Source organism: Gekko japonicus, unplaced genomic scaffold, assembly GCF_001447785.1.
Source record: "Gekko japonicus isolate JY-2015 unplaced genomic scaffold, Gekko_japonicus_V1.1 scaffold52, whole genome shotgun sequence".
In the NCBI taxonomy this organism is placed as follows: Eukaryota; Metazoa; Chordata; class Lepidosauria; order Squamata; family Gekkonidae; genus Gekko; species Gekko japonicus.
The window spans coordinates 1,895,460-1,911,770 of record NW_015168653.1 but is presented as its reverse complement, the minus strand read 5'-3'; the positions used below and the strand labels follow the sequence as shown (position 1 = coordinate 1,911,770).

General features: G+C 44.4%; 1 protein-coding gene across 1 annotated transcript in view; it reads left to right on the top strand.

Moving 5' to 3' along the window:
- FARP1 (FERM, ARH/RhoGEF and pleckstrin domain protein 1) overlaps window positions 1–16,311 on the top strand; it is a 121,683-nt gene that overhangs the window by 83,929 nt on the left and 21,443 nt on the right. Inside the window, exons 20-21 of the mRNA XM_015415097.1 lie at window positions 12,782–12,863; window positions 15,689–15,926. Of these exons, the coding sequence (XP_015270583.1) occupies window positions 12,782–12,863; window positions 15,689–15,926 (320 nt within the window). The remainder of the gene's footprint in view (window positions 1–12,781; window positions 12,864–15,688; window positions 15,927–16,311) is intronic.

The following is a 16,311-nucleotide window of genomic DNA, read 5'->3' as shown; positions in this document are numbered from 1 at the left end:
TCGGTTCTTTGCCCCCCCCCCACCCCCCCTCATCCCAGCAGCAACTTCCGGACCATCTTTTCTACATTGGGGGAAGGCGACCACGCAGGCACAAGATTTCCATGCTTAAGGTAGGCAGAGTTGATGGCCGGGTGGAGGGCTGAGAAGCCAGGATTAAATTACTTTTAATCGAATTAGCCAGTGCCCCCCAAGAAATTAAAAATGCCCCCTGAGTTAGAAATTCCTGGCTACGGGCCTGCCTGCCCTCTACATCCTTCATTAGCCCACCAGTAGGGTTTTGGCACCTTTCTTCACAGTTGAACACATTTGTCCCTTGCGTGTGTGCATACCTTCATGTCAAAACTGTCCAACCTTTTTGCAGTAGAACAAACGAGGAAGATGCATGCATGTGTGGCCGATTCATATCAAAATGTAATTTCATTTGCCCGTGTCATTGTTCAGTCAGTCAGTACCTTTATTGGCATATAAGCATAAACAACAGAAAAAGCAGTTTTTAACCTACAGAAAAACGAATCATCCATCAAAAGATTTAACCTTATGCTCCCTAATCCTCGTAACAATTGGAAGATACCTTGCTACTGAATAGGTAATATAGAGACACTGTTCCAACAGAAGAAGGAAAACAAGGCTCTCATCAGAATAGCCATGGGAATTATGCGAGAGGGGACTAATTTGAAAATCCCGCACTAACACAGAAATCACAATAGAGTAAATATGGGCTACTGATTCTGGCTTTCTACCTCTGCATAAGCAAGAGTCTTTTGTGATAGGGGACATCTGCAAATCTCCCAGAGAGAACCGCTGATGGGAGGACATTGAATCCTGCAAGAATAAAAGCTCAACATAATTGAGGGGATGTAAGGTGTGAAAAGTAGGCTGCTAGTGCTCCATAATCAGGCGTGATACCAAACTCCAAAGGGGAGCATGTCCTGCTTGCTAAGGAAGAGAGAGTTTGTTCTTTCAGTATCCGGAAGTCTCTGTTTCAAGGATCTAAAACCTTGGGATTCTTCTAACATAAGAATTAAAAGGGATGCCTATCGGCTGCATTTTCCGCAAAATTTAAGTGTGACCAATTAGATGAAAAGGAATCAGACGGTATCACTGGTTTTTCCCACTAGATAGCTCTCATGATCTGCAAAGGATCTTCTGAGTATTAGCAGAGGAAAGCTGCTGATTGACAAGGGCATACAGTTTAGATTAACTGCAGCCATATGTCCTCCAGTGGTAGGAAGGAGGGTGTAGTTCAAACCTGGGGAACAACATTCTCCTCTGATGTACTGGAGGGATAATCCTGATGAGATCACGATTGGTTCTGCTGCAAGAACCTGAAGAGCGATTTGGTCCCTCCATCACTCTCAGAGAACGTGCCTTAATATGCATGCCAGCTACCTTCAGTTTTGTTAAATATCTACCCAGAAATAACACTTTCCAAGACGCATAGTCCTGAGCAATAGTTCTCTGCTCTGGCAGTGTTTGTAGATAAAAACTGCACATGGATTCAGTTTTTCTTGGCATGTTCGTATGACAGATGTAACCTGATTGCCAAGCATTCACTTTTTGCAGTCTTTCTAAGGGCATAATGCACGGCGCAGTGCTGAAAAGGCCCATTTAGACCCAAGCCCATATTTAAAGTTTCAGCCAGAAAACAATGAACTTATTCTAAGCCAGTGATTTTCAAAACTATATTTCAGGGAAAGTTGAGTCTATTGCAAGTAGATAAATAGGTACCACTTCGGTGGGAAGGTAACAGCGTTCCGTGCGCCTTGGTGTTTAGTCATGCCGGCCACATGACCACGGAAATGTCTTCGGACAGCGCTGGCTCTTCGGCTTTGAAACGGAGATGAGCACCGCAACCCTAGAGTCGGATTCGACTGGCTTTCGAGCAAGGGAACCTTTACCTTTACCTTAATTAGATGAAAAGGAATCAGACGGTATCACTGGTTTTCCCCACTAGATAGCTCTCATGATCTGCAAAGGATCTTCTGAGTATTAGCAGAGGAAAGCTGCTGATTGACAAGGGCATACAGTTTAGATTAACTGCAGCCATATGTCCTCCAGTGGTAGGAAGGAGGGTGTAGTTCAAACCTGGGGAACAACATTCTCCTCTGATGTACTGGAGGGATAATCCTGATGAGATCACGATTGGTTCTGCTGCAAGAACCTGAAGAGCGATTTGGTCCCTCCATCACTCTCAGAGAACGTGCCTTAATATGCATGCCAGCTACCTTCAGTTTTGTTAAATATCTACCCAGAAATAACACTTTCCAAGACGCATAGTCCTGAGCAATAGTTCTCTGCTCTGGCAGTGTTTGTAGATAAAAACTGCACATGGATTCAGTTTTTCTTGGCATGTTCGTATGACAGATGTAACCTGATTGCCAAGCATTCACTTTTTGCAGTCTTTCTAAGGGCATAATGCACGGCGCAGTGCTGAAAAGGCCCATTTAGACCCAAGCCCATATTTAAAGTTTCAGCCAGAAAACAATGAACTTATTCTAAGCCAGTGATTTTCAAAACTATATTTCAGGGAAAGTTGAGTCTCCTGGAAGTTTTCCAGGGGCTCCTGCCTGGAAAAAGAGCTTGTCCTCCCATTTATGTAAGCTACAGGGGGAATATTGGTTGTGGTTCTGGATTGTTCTTGTAGGGCTACAAGGGAGACCCAGGAGCACTCTCGAATGTGATTGTCCACAATATGCAATGATTCCTATGCAGAGGACCAGGCGGATGAGTTCTTGTGGAAGGAGAGTTCCCATTCCTTCACGCTGATTTTAGAAGTAGCTATATCTGCTGTCCATTGGAAGCATGCATGGCTGTTGCATTAATTTTCTGTGTCTCATTGTAAAGAATGGTTTTGTGTAATCTAACCCAGTGTTGGTAGCTCCCTGTTACATAAAATCCTTTAAAACGGGAAATGCCACAGTTTGTGAATCCAGAAGTGTGTGAATCCAGAAGTGTGTGATCTTCTTCGTGGTCTCTGTGCAGGCCACACATTGGGCTTTCTGCGCCTGCGCTGGACCTAACCGGTAAACTCCTTCCACGGAGTTATGTAATTGTAATGGTTCTTAGGTGGAAGTTAGAGGTTTGTAACAAATTTTGCAGCTTCCTTTCTTTGTGGTATAGGTACTGTGTTTCACCGGTCAGGCCACCCAATCAGCTCATTAACAATTTGAGAATCCATTTGGAAATGATTTCCTAGCAGTGTGATATGTAGCTGATGGTATAAGAGGTTGGTCAGAAGAACCCAGGCGTGACGCTCAAAAAAAATTCTACTTCGGCCTTTAGTGAAGTTCAGAAGAGTCGTATAATGCGCGAGAGTCAAATAGAAACAAGTTTCCCAGCATGCTTTATCTCCACCAAATGAAACAAGCAATATTTAGCTGGGTAGGAATGACAAGTCAGAGGCAGGACATGGCTTAGTCTGTTTCTTCTTTTTGAACAAGAGGCAGGAGAAAAGAAAAAGACCTGTTTTTGGCACCGGCTACTTCTTGCATTTGTTTTGGAAGGAACGAAAGACTGACTCTTCGTGGTGTTCTCCAGCTTTGAAGTTAGTAATTGCTGAGAAAAATTCACTCTCTCCATCAAACTTATTTTCAGTTGGGCCCACATTTGTGAAAAGCGGATCAAAGACCTTCTTTAGAACAGGATAACTTGTTGGGTTGTCTTTGCCCAGAAGGGGCAACAGAGTTTCTTTAGGTATTCCTAGTCAGTGGGGTTAAATTTAGCATCACAACCTCTTCAGCCAGTTTGGTGTAGTGGTTAAGTGCGCGGACTCTAATCTGGGAGAACCGGGTTTGATTCCCCACTCCTCCACTTGCACCTGGCTGGATGACCTTGGGCAAGCCGTAGTTTTGATAAGAGCTGTTCTTGAAAAAGAGCAGTTTCTGTCAGAGCTCTCTCAGCCCCGCCTACCTCACAGGATGTCTGTTGTGGGGAGGGGAAGGGAAAGGAGTTTGTAAGCCGCTCTGAAACACCTTTGGGTAGTGAAGGGCGGGGTATAAATCCAATCTCTTCTTCTTCTCTTCTTCCTGTTAAGAAGAGTTTCTCAGTCAGTTATGAGCAGGATTGGGGAACGGGTTCTCTGGGACCCCATGCACGTTTTGTTGAATGAATGATTCCTCGCTGGCCACGTCCGTAGACCATGCAAAGGGCCGCTTTAGTGGGCATCACTGTTCATTAATGCTGAGTCCTGTTGGTGTTCCACTAATTACTTGCAGTGTAGTCATAATCAGACTTTTACCCCTCTAAGCCCGCTGACTTCAGTTGAACTCTGCTTAGGGTGGCAGTGTTGCTATGCCAGAAGTGGCGGCTGTCATTTCCTGCCTATCTCTTTTAGGTGGCGTGTTATTTTGACTTGATAGCAGCCCTTTTTTGTCACGGTCAAGCATTTCAAAAGTTATTGAATCCCTTTAGTGTAAAGAGCCCACCGAGAAACTTGACAGGGAAGGTAGCATTTGCAAATCCTTGCTTGTTGTTTTCTAACTGTGCCTGTCCAAGGGAACAAATTAACCCCACGGCTCATAACATTTTATAGCTCTATCCTGGAGAATTTCATTGCAAACAAGGTCAGTTACACATGGCAGATCTGCTTCCCTGGGCTGTGACATGAGTTTTATGTTGCACTTGAGGCAGTCTGGTGTGCTAAGATTGATCCTGGTCTATTTCTCCTTGGTAAATCCCTTATTCTAACATAATAGGTTTCCCTGGCAGTCTAGGAGCAAAAGATGTTTCACTAGTTTTCATCCACTTGCTCTGGAATTTTGAGCCAAGCAAAAATAATGAGATATCGGATATGTCGGGTGACTCTGGGATGTGTTAATTTATCTTCTTGTTCATATTTTGTAAACAGACCTCACTAGTTGTTTTCTCAAGTCGCATTTAGTCCATCCGGTATTGCAAGCCAGTTTCTTTCTCTTGCTGAACTTCTTAAGTTTTCATTTCTACTCTAAAATCTTACTGTTGTTATGAATGAATGCTATCATAGTTTAAAGGGTGTGAAGAGTGCAACATCCGTTTCCTCTCTTGATTCTCTTGTGGTTTATCATGCTGGATGTGGTTGATTTTAATGTCATAGATTGGTAAACCCAAGGAGAGTGCAAAACCATTTGACTTTCACTAAAGATGTGACTAAGACATGAATGGACTTCGAGGCATTTCTCATCTTACATTGTTTCACATAAAAATTACTCAGTGGTTTCCTGTATTTGCTTGTGAGGCATCCTTTCATCTGAGAGTTTGGCTCGTACTGTCAATTTTTGTTGTGCGTTGTGTTTCCTCAGCCTGTCGACATTGCAGTGGATTTATTTTGGGGCTGAGTGTTTACACCTTTTTCCCCCATTGAGAATGAAGACCTTGGGGCGAGGAAACTTCCTGTATGGCTCATGACTTGTCTTGACAGGTCCACAGATCTCTGTTTTTAAAATAAATATGTTACTTGTGTTAAAAACAGGAACTGTGGATCCCAGACAGCCAACATCGGGCTCCAGCAACAGCTTAATATAATGGCACTGGAAGCAGGCAGCGTAAGGAATTCATCACTTTGACTATGCTGCACCTCCCTTTCACAGCCAGTAGCCTAGGAATCTAGGCTAGCATTGGCTAAGAACAGTACAACAGAGTGTATTGGCTTAAACAATATCAGAAAAGGGGGGAAAGGGCTGTTTTCTTTATAGATTGGTGGCTTTCTTTCCCTCAGTTTCAGATCACATGAAAGGAATAAAACGAGTATCAGGCCCATAGCTAGCACGGGGCCCAGGGGCCCGCCCTCCACAATTTTAATGGCCCCCCTCCCCAATCCTTGCTCCCCCTCCCTCCCCCCGGCCCCCGCACCCACAGAGAGAGAGAGAGAGGCGACACCGCTGCCTTCGCTGGCTTGCCTTCGCCGGCTCCCGCTTGTTCCGTCGTCCGCTTCCCCTTCTCCTCAGCCCGGGTTTGTCGCATCAGCCCTCTCGTCCGGGTCTGTCTGGCTGCTTTGCCGGGGAGGTCGGAACCGCAAGGAGTGAGTGTGGCAGGCCGGCAGGCAGAAGAGTCGGGGTGGCCGGGGTTCGGGCTCGCTGGGTGCAGGAAGCGATCCAGAATGGTATTTAAACTTGACCCACCCACCCCTGGCATGGAGTTCAGCCTTCCCCAACAACAAAGTTTCGAAGATAAACCACAAGACTCCCTCCACTGTCAGGATAGACGGGAGAGAGACCTTTCCTCTTCTTTTCTTTTTATAGCCTGCCTACCTGAAGGAGCATCGGACTGGGGCCACTGCCAGCCTCAGCTTTACTCCCCACAAACACACCTGAGAACAACAGATAGGCCGGCCGGACTGACTGCCCCAGACTGGCTCAAATGACCATGGGTTGGTTAGAACAGAACGGTTCCTTTGCCCTTTCCCTTGCTCCGATGCCTGCTTCTTTCCCTTCAAAATGTAGGCTGGGATTGGGAATCTTCATTCTCTCCTGTCAGGTGTGGAGGACACTTCACTACCTTTCCCCTCCAAAAAATGCTGTTATTTCAGCAGATATCCTAATATCCCTTGCATTCAGTATACTATTCTGAAAAAGAAATACACTAAAACACATTAATATACAGAGGATTTATAGTCCCTCTTGTTGAGAATACATACGTGAGGACTATAATATGTGAGGAATATAGATCAATTACAGTCTAGTGCTGCTTGGTTATGAGAAATCACTCACAAATCAAATCAATATGGATACATTCTTAGAAAAATTTAGTTCCCAATCACGTCGACTATTACTGCAGTAATAATAAACCTGAAACATTTTTGTGCAATAAACCACTTGTATTTTTTATTTAGTTATTATTTAGAAGTGTGAACATGGCAGTACCACACAGACATGTAATGGCAGGCCCCCTGAGAAAAACATTGCCCCCCCCCCCAAGCAAAAAGTTGTTAGCAATGGGGCTGAGGAGTATGATCTAAAAAACAAAAGAAATACAGGCTTTCCCCAAGGGCTCAGAGCACCTCAGATGACCCTGAGCCTTGCTGGAATGGGAGGCGGTGCCACTAGAGTGTCAGGACATGACTCAAGAAGGGCCCAGGTTCAAATCTTCACTCATTCATGAATCTTGCTTGGGTGACTCTGGGCCAGTCACAAAACCTCCCCGACAGAGTTGTTGTAAGAATAAAACAGGGAGGAGAAATGCACGTATGCCACTGGGGGGTCCTTAGAAAAGAAGGGAAGGATGAAAAACATGGTGGGCAGACCAGCTGTCTACCTGGGAACTTGGCTGCTCTGGGCTCCTTGGAAAAACTGCAGGGAAGAGGTATGATTACTGGACAGTAAATGCTGGTTTGCTTATTTAATCTCTAAAGCAAATTACTATGAAGAATGAAGAATGAATTTGGAAGTTGTATTAGTCTCTTGGGGAAACGGAGAGATTTTGATCACCAAGGGTGGTCTTTGAATGCTTCTGCCTTTGTAAACTTCTTGCAGTATTTGGAAGCCACGTTTTCTTGTAAAGATTTATGGGTGCCTGATGGCTTACTATCAGACATAGCAACAAGTGGGGATCAGGTGTCCTGACATATGGTGGTGGGGGGATGCTGGAGTCAATTTCCACATCACAACAAAAGTGATATTTCTGTTAGGAAAATGAACACTACTAAGTTCTTGAAAAACCACAGTTAAGCGGGGGAAACGCCATGAATGCAATAATTCAGTGTCATGACAGTTATTTCTGCAGGTTCTTGCAAGAAAGTTTTCTGTTTTCTTGTAGTTAAAACCCTTAAGTCATCTTTAGGTTGTTTGAATATTAAAAGCAGTGCATCTTTAAACAACTAATGTGCTTGGAGAGTGGCTTCCACATGTTAGCATCTAGCACAGAGCTCCCCAACCTTTTTAAGCCTTTTGGCACCTTTGGAATTCTGACACAGAGTAGCGGGCACAAATACAAAATGGGCACCACAGGGGGCTGAGCCAACCACAAAATGGCTGCTGCAGGAGGCGGAGCCCAAGTGCGGGGGAGGGAGAGGGTAGTAAAAAATACACTGGGAAAGGGGGTGAGAGAAGAAAACAAACACTGTGGTGGCACCTGCCCCTGAAACAATGTCATTTTAATCTGCACAGACGATCAGATCTTCAGTGTCAGGAGTCCTGCTGTGTAAAAGCCCCACCCCGCCCCACCCACTTTCTAAGAACACTTGGTGGGCACCAAGAAGCTGTTGGTGGGCACAGTGGTTCCTATGGTCATCACGTTGGGCACCCTGATCTAGCAACTTCACCAGGGGCCTGTTACATAGTCTGTTCTTAGTGGGAATTTGAATTGTGTGCTGAGTATGCAGGCCACAGGATGAAATAGCCCTGGCAGCAATTGACTTGCCGTTGAGTCACAGCATAACAGAGTTAGTGGGCATCAGGCACAGAGATAACTCTTGGTAGAAAAGTTTATAATCTTTCTTCATCTTGCTCTCTCTGGGGTGCAGGATCGTGCTTACACGTTCATACATGCATTCAGTAGGCCATCTGTTATCGTATGCCCTTCTATCTGGCCACAGTGTAATTAGTATGTTCACTCCAGTTTTATCAGAGCACGCTTATTACTGGCTGGCCCTATATTGATTATATAACTTCCACAAGGCCAGCCTAAGAAATTTCATCCTGGCAGAAAACCCAATGTGGTGTTTTTATTGCGCTGCTTCCCTGATGTGATGAAATTAGCACAGGAGATGTAAATGCCAATAAGAGGGGGAGTGGAATTATAGTTGTAAAGCTCTAGGGTTTGCAGTGGCAGAGCAGCTGAACTGTTCCATGCAATTTGCTGAAGTGTTACTCTTCCGTAAAATAAAGCTAGAAGTTTCAAAATTGGCCTCTGGCTTCAGGATGATAACAGGAGTTACAGTGCACTATTGTAAGGTATGATGGGCTCATAGCAAGCCATGGGACACTGGATTTTGTTTAAGGGTGAAGAAAAGGAAGCATTTATCTAATCCTTCCCCTTGCTGCTCTATAGCCTTGGAAATTCTTTTGGCTTGGGAGTGGGGAGCCATTTGATTCTTCTCTTCCAGTAGGGTATCCGTCAATAGGGGCATGAAAAAATACATGCACTTGTAAGCAGTGATGTGAAGACTAGGAAAACCCTGAAAAATTCAGGGGGGGCTCCAGCATTTTTTAACTTTTCCCCTAGGACTTTTATTTTCCAATGAAAATAATGGGAAAATCTGGGGCAAGCACTGAAAAAAAACACCCTCCTGTGACTTTTCTCTTTTAGAATTGAGTAAAAGGCTTCTTGGGGCCGCGGTTAAGATGCTGAGCTGCAGACCAGAAGGTCTGTAGCTCAGCAGTTCAAGACCCTAATGCCACGTGATGGAGTGAGCTCCCGTGTCTGGCCCCAGCTCCTACCAAACTAGCAGTTTGAAAGCAAGAAATTGCAAGTAGATAAATAGGTACCGTTTCGGTGGGAAGGTAACAGCGTTTTGTGTGCCTCGGTGTTTAGTCATACCGGCCACATGACCACGGAAACATCTTCGGACAGCGCTGGCTCTTCGGGTTGGAAACAGAGATGAGCACCACCCCCTAGAGTCAGATTCGACTAGCTTTTGAGCAAGGGGAACCTTTACCTTTAAAAGGCTTCTTAAGACAAGGATTTTCACATTCAAAATATGTTTCATGGAAAAGTGTCAGGGATTTTTCAGTTTTTCCAATGGGAAATTTGGGGGAACTGAAAAACTACCTATTAAATATTTTCTCTTCTCATACAATTATTTCTTTCATTCCACATGTACAGCATGTAAGTGTCTGAGGTTTATCTTAATTTTTCCAATGGAAAAAAATTAGGAAATTTTGGGGAGCACTGGGGGAAAAACATCTCTTATATGGTACACATATACAACATTTTCAAGAATGTTTTTGTTTAAATATAAATAATTTTAGCAAAAATTAATATGTTATAATGTGTTTAATAAATAATACTATTAAAGAGTTCATTGTTTTCAGTATTATAATGTTTAGTTCCAAACACGCCGGTAACACTACCTATTGTTGCTCTATGAGACCGTATCTGTTCAAATAATGCCCTTTCTTTAGTTTACTACAGAATTTTTCTGCTTTCAACTTTTATTTTTCCTTCCTCTCAGATTCATGTGCAATGTTAGCATAAGGTGCAGCAATTTGCAACTCTTCATCAAGTACTGCGTATACTTGTAATTTTTCTTACAGAAAATTAAGACATTTTTACTATTAAATTCCATAAATGTGTCTACATAGTTCAGTTTTATAACTGAGTTTTCAGTGGCACATTTTATGTTATTAAATCGTTAAAAGCAGTTTAGGTTTGCTAGAAAAGTAAGTGTTGCATATATTTCAGTTTTTCCCAAAACTGACCTCTCTCCTCTCCCCCCACCAATGGCTTCAAAATTTTCAGAAATTTTACATCTCTGCTTGTAAGGAAATTGTCCTTGGCAGTAATGTCTTTGAGTAGAGAGAGTCAATATCTGATTTCTTTGCTGTGGAGTTGCATGGCATCAGCTAATCTTACCCACTCATTAGGATGTGTCGGTTGAGACAGATGTTTTGCAGCTCCCTAGCACATATATCTGTGCACTGCGTATGCTTGCAGATATGCCTTTGAGGTATGTGTGCCTTACCTTTTAATGCGAACACAGAAAGAAAATAGTGTATGGCATGACTCTTAAGACTGCTAAAAGAAGAAGCTCGTGAAACAAATGTCCTCTAAACATCGGTGTTTTTAGCTGGAGAGACATGCAGTCTACACGTATTGAGAAGAAGGACAGAGGCTGATTTGTATTCAGCCTCATGGCCCTTTTAAAAAGAACACACACACAGTCTGAGGGTTGACTTCTATGGATGTGTTCTGCTAATGGTAGCGCCTTTCTCCAGCACAAGGTGTCTTCCTTGGATGCAAGAGGCTGTTCCGCTAGTGGAAGGACCTCTTACATCAGGGGAAGGCACCTTGCACTGGAAGAAGGCACTACCATTGGAGGAGCAAATCCGTAGGATCAAATCCCCGTGAGAGTTTAAGGATGCTTTCCTTAGGAATCGCCTCTACTGCTGCAGACAGCCATTCAGTGTTTTTATGAGCTTCACAGTAGACTGAACCCTCATGACAAATTTGTCACATTAAAATGTAGCATGCACACAAGATGACCATCTCTGTAACACAGGTCTTGCCTGTTCATTTCAGGAATGTATTTTATTACTTTGTTCTGCTTGCTTGGTTCTGGGTGTGCTTGAGGATAAAAGCAGGAAGATGTTGTATTCTGAGATGTAATTACGAGGCAACGTATGACACAGTCTTCTGGTCTGCTTGAAAGGGAACACAAAGCCGTTTAGCACTATCACTTCTTGTTTATGTTTTTTTTCTAATGTTACTGCCGTGTTGAGATAATTCTGTAGTTTCTTCTGTTTGGGAGATTAATTCCTCCTCTTGTGCTTCTCCAAGTAGAAAATAATACACAAGAGGGTATGTAGTAAGGATGCTATATGCAAATTAGTATATCTTCACTAATGAGGACTGCCGGAACGGTCTTATTTTCTAGTTTAAGCCATGTGGATTAAGGAGGAAACACAGCTTGCTCTACACTCCTGCTTGTTTGAAAGTAGGCCTCTTTTAAAACGAGTGAAAACAGAAATCTGCCAGGATCTAAAGAACTACACAACTTGTTTTGTATGCCCAAGGAAGCTGTGGGAGGTGTCTATTTCTTGAACACTCCCATACTGCATGATAAATAACTTTTAAGAGGAACTGCAGCCTCCGTTTGTGACAGGAGTGTTTTGTACAAAGAAAAAGACTCTTTTGTTTGTTTTTTTAATGTCACTGGTCTAGCACTGGGGTAGTTTTATTGTGGTCTGCAAACTGATCTGCAAACTGGTGTTTCATCTTTGGTCTTCTGTGCAGGCACACCTTGGGACTGCAGCGAGGCAGGCCAACCGCAGGAAGTTTCTTTTCAAGCTAAAAAGTCACCAGACAGCACCCTTCTCCCTTCCAGAGCCCACTGTGAGCCATTCCCCCCAAAACGGTCACATGGTTCGAAGGGGAGGGCACCCATCCCTTCAGTTCCTTCTTCGCTGTCGTTGGAGCAGGTCCTTTTCTTCAGCTCGCTTTGATTCTTCATCGCCGAAAAATTGAGTATTACAGTGTTGTTGTTGTGGTTGTTCGACCGTGTTGCTGTTCACAGCAGCTCTGGCAGAACTGAGGGGATGGGCTCCCTCCCCTCCGAACCATGTGACCGTTTGGGCGGGGAAACAGCTCACAATGGCTCTGGAAGGGGGAAGGGTACCTTGTAGTGACTTTATAGCTTGAAAAGAATCTTTCCACAGTTGGCCTGCCTAGCAGCAGTCCCAGTGTGTGTCTGCACAGAAGACAACTCCATGAACAACGGTTACAGGTAAGTGCAACTGTGTTTTTTTTTCTGCAGATGTTAATTGTTTTCGGTACATTTGACATGTCAGTTAAGAGTGGTTAGCATTGTCTTCCAATCTTGAAATACTGAAGTTATATGTTTGAATTTAAGCTTATTTGATGCCTGCTGAAGCCAATGGATTGGGGGGGGGTATTTAAATCTGTGCAGAATGTTGCTTTCTTTGCCCTTTTGTCCTCAACATTTAATAGCCTTGCAAAGTTCATGGCCTTAGCGTCCTTATAAGTGCAGCCATTGCGAATGAAAGATGTACTTCATGAGCAAATTAACAGCCCATTAAGAAGATTCACTCCAAAAGGCAGCATGGAGAAATAAGGTTTCTTTGCAATATAAAATCTGTATTCTCTTTGAGTTATAATGCCTGACTAACATAGATTATTCTGTTGTTGTCAGGGAAGGGCGATCGAATGCCCATCTGAAAGGAGATTACCAAAGAATTGGGGACCTTATGCTGAAGAACATTCAGAGTATGAAGGTATGAATTGCCTTTTATCTGTGGGGTAGGTCGGATGGAACCACTGGGTTGCGCTCTCAGGCATGTGTTCCTTCTTACAATGTAGTCTCTGCTTTATTTGTGCACCGGAGCAGAAGCTAGCCAATAAATTTCTGCACGGTTGGTCAAAGGAAAATTTCTGCACTTGCAAACATCTGGATTTTGTGTGTCCACAACTTCATTTTTAGGTCACCTTTCTGCCATAGAATATTAAAATGCATGCCACGAAAACAGCAGTAAACTGAGCTGTTTCCTGCAGGTAGGACAGGATCCCCAGCTTTGCACCTGGATTTTTCTATATGGCATCACAGGTTTAACTTTTCTCGAGATGCAGGCTATCAGCTCCTTTCCATCAACCCCAGTCGCTTCAAGGAAGGCCTGTGAGGCATGATTTTTTAAAAGAAGCTCTTTGGATAATAATGCTGAGCACTGCTGTAATGAGGAAATGCTTTGATGGCTTTGTTGAATTGTGGATAAGGATTTCGGATTAGGCAGACTTGGGCTGTGGTCACACAGACTAAATATTCCACTTTCTATCCACTTTCAGTGCACTTTCCAACTGGATTTTAAGAACACAAGAACATAAAAGAAGCCAATGTTGGATCAGGCCAATGGCCCATCTAGTCCAACACTCTGTCACACAGTGGCCAAAAATACCAGGTGCCATCAGGAGGTCCAGCAGTGGGGCCAGGACACTAGAAGCCCTCCCACTGTTGCCCCCCCCCCCCAAGCACCAAGAATACAGAGCATCACTTGCCCCAGACTGAGAGTTCCTATCTATACCTTGTGGCTAATAGCCACTGATGGACTTCTGCTCCATATGCTTGTCTAATTCCCTCTTGAAGCTGTCCATGCTTGGAGCTGCCACCACCTCCTGTGGCAGTGAATCCCATGTGTTAATCACTCTTTGGGTGAAGATGTACTTCCTTTTATCCGTTCTAACCCGACTGCTCAGCAATTTCATTGAGTGCCCACGAGTTCTTGTACTGTGAGAAAGGGTGAAAAGTACTTCTTTCTCTACCTCCTCTATCCCATGCATAATTTTATAAACCTCAGTCATGTCACCCCTCAGCCGTCGTTTCTCCAAGCTAAAGAGCCCCAAGCGTTTTAACCTTTCTTCATAGGGAAAATGTGAACATTTTACTGTGTGAACTGACAAAATCCAGTTGGAAAGTGCATTGAAAGTGGATTATTTAGTATCTGTGACCACAGTCTTGGTCGCTTTTACTGGATTTTAAACTGTAAAGCTGGTTTTTGAACTGTTGTTCTTAAGTACTCTCTGAGCAGCAAATAACTATTTTAAAAATCAAAGTAAATATTAAAATGAAAGTACCCACCATTATTTGTACCTCTGACCTGGGTCCTGCAAGAATGTGGATGAGGTTGGTCTGCTGGCCCAAGTTAGGTGGAAGCTGATTGGATGAGAGCTGATGGGGCCAAATTCAGTCTGGACCAGTGTTCCCTCTAAGCTGAGTTAGTGTGAGCCAGCTCACAGTTTTTTAGCCTCCAGCTCACACATTTCTGTCTCCGCTCAGGAAGGAGGGCTCCAGAGCAAACTAATCTATGCAGCAGCCAAATCACCTGCTCACAACTTTAATGCCAGTCGCTCACAAAGTAGAATTTTTGCTCACGAGACTCCACGGCTTAGAGGGAACATTGGTCTGGACTTGTTTTAAGGAACCTGTGGGGGGGGGATCCTGTCCCCACAGCACTCCCAGCTCTCCATCCTCTTGACCCAAAAGCTATCGCTTTTGCATACAGTTGGCTCTAAGCTATTTTGAACATTACCAGCCCCATATGGAGGCTGTTGTTGAGCATTTCACCATGACAGGCATAACATTTAAAAGCTTATTGTCCCCATCTGTTGAACCAAATCCATAAGACATCTTCACACCAGCAGCCAGAAGTATGTGGCACCAGTGTTGATAAGCAGCATAGCCTCCCTTAAAAGCATGCAGACTCTTGAACCTTGTGGACCCCGGAGAGGTGAGGCAGGGTCCTTAGGGAAGGTGTCACTGTTGAGCAGGTAGAAGAGGAGGCGGAGATTGGATTTATACCCCGCCCTTCACTCGAAGTCTCAGAGCGGCTTACAATCTCCTTCCTTTCCCTTCCCCACAACAGACAGCCTGTGAGGTAGGTGGGGCTGAGTGAGAGAACTCCTCTTGCGAGAACAGCTCTGAGAGAACTGTGGCTTGCCCAAGGTCACCCAGCAGCTGCATGTGAAGGGGTGGGGAATCAAACCCAGTTCTCCCAGATTAGAGTCCGCGCTCCTAACCACGACACCAAACTGGCTCCCTGGTACTGCTCCTTGTTTGTTGTCTGAAACCAAACCTCTTGAAGACAGACAGATCCAAGATAGATCTTCATCAGATTTCCCGAGGGAATGTTCATTTGGGAGAAGGCATTCCGGGAAGGTATCGTGGGTCAGATATCCTGAGTTAATAATTATTGCATCCTACAGGAATTGGCATTTAGTATTGTAGCAATGCAGTCCCATGCCTTTTCAATCCTGTATGCAATTTGATTTGCTAATGTGTTGGATCCAGGCTAATATCTTCCTGAGCACAAGGACCACGGCATGATTTTCCTGGCTCCTCCCCTCCTGCGACAACTCCAAAATTCTGTTCCTGGGAGTCGCTCTCCTCCAAGAACAGGGTTCTGGGGAGCATTTAAAGCTGCCGTGAGAGGGGGCAGGTGGGAAAATGGTGCTCCATGGTTTGAAATCCTTGAGTCTGTGGAATTGTCTGGATGCAAGCCTTCATTTTCCGATGTACATTCATCTTCTTTATCTCTTTGCTTCTCTCAAGCAACTGACAATCCATCTGCGGAAGCACAGCGAGGTTCTGATTGAGCTAGAGAACGGGATCAAGAACTCCCGCAAGTTGGAGACTTTATGCAGGGACTTCGAGATGCAGAAAGTTTGTTACTTACCCCTCAATACCTTCCTGCTCAGGCCTCTGCACCGGCTTATGCACTACAAGCAGATAATGGAAAGGCTCTGTAAACATTATCCACCAAATCACGTGGACTTCAGGGACTCCAGAGGTGAGTTGTTTGGAAAGCTCTTCCTCAGCTAGTTAGGCTCTGTAATAGTGAAAGAGTAGCATATGGGGAGCTGCAGTGGCTCAAGTGGTCAAGACGCTGAACTGCAGGCTGTGGAAGGTCAGCAGTTCAGCAGTTCAAGACCTGAGTTGCCTCATGACAGAGTGAGCTCCCGTTTCTAGTTCCAGCTCCTGCCAACCTAGCAGTTCGAAAGGAAGAAATTGCAAGTAGATAAATAGGTACCACTTCGGTGGGAAGGTAACAGCGCTCCGTGCGCCATGGTGTTTAGTCATGCTGGCCACATGACCACGGAAACGTCTTCGGACAGCGCTGGCTCTTCGGCTTTGAAACGGAGATGAGCACCGCAACCCTAGAGTCGGACTCGACT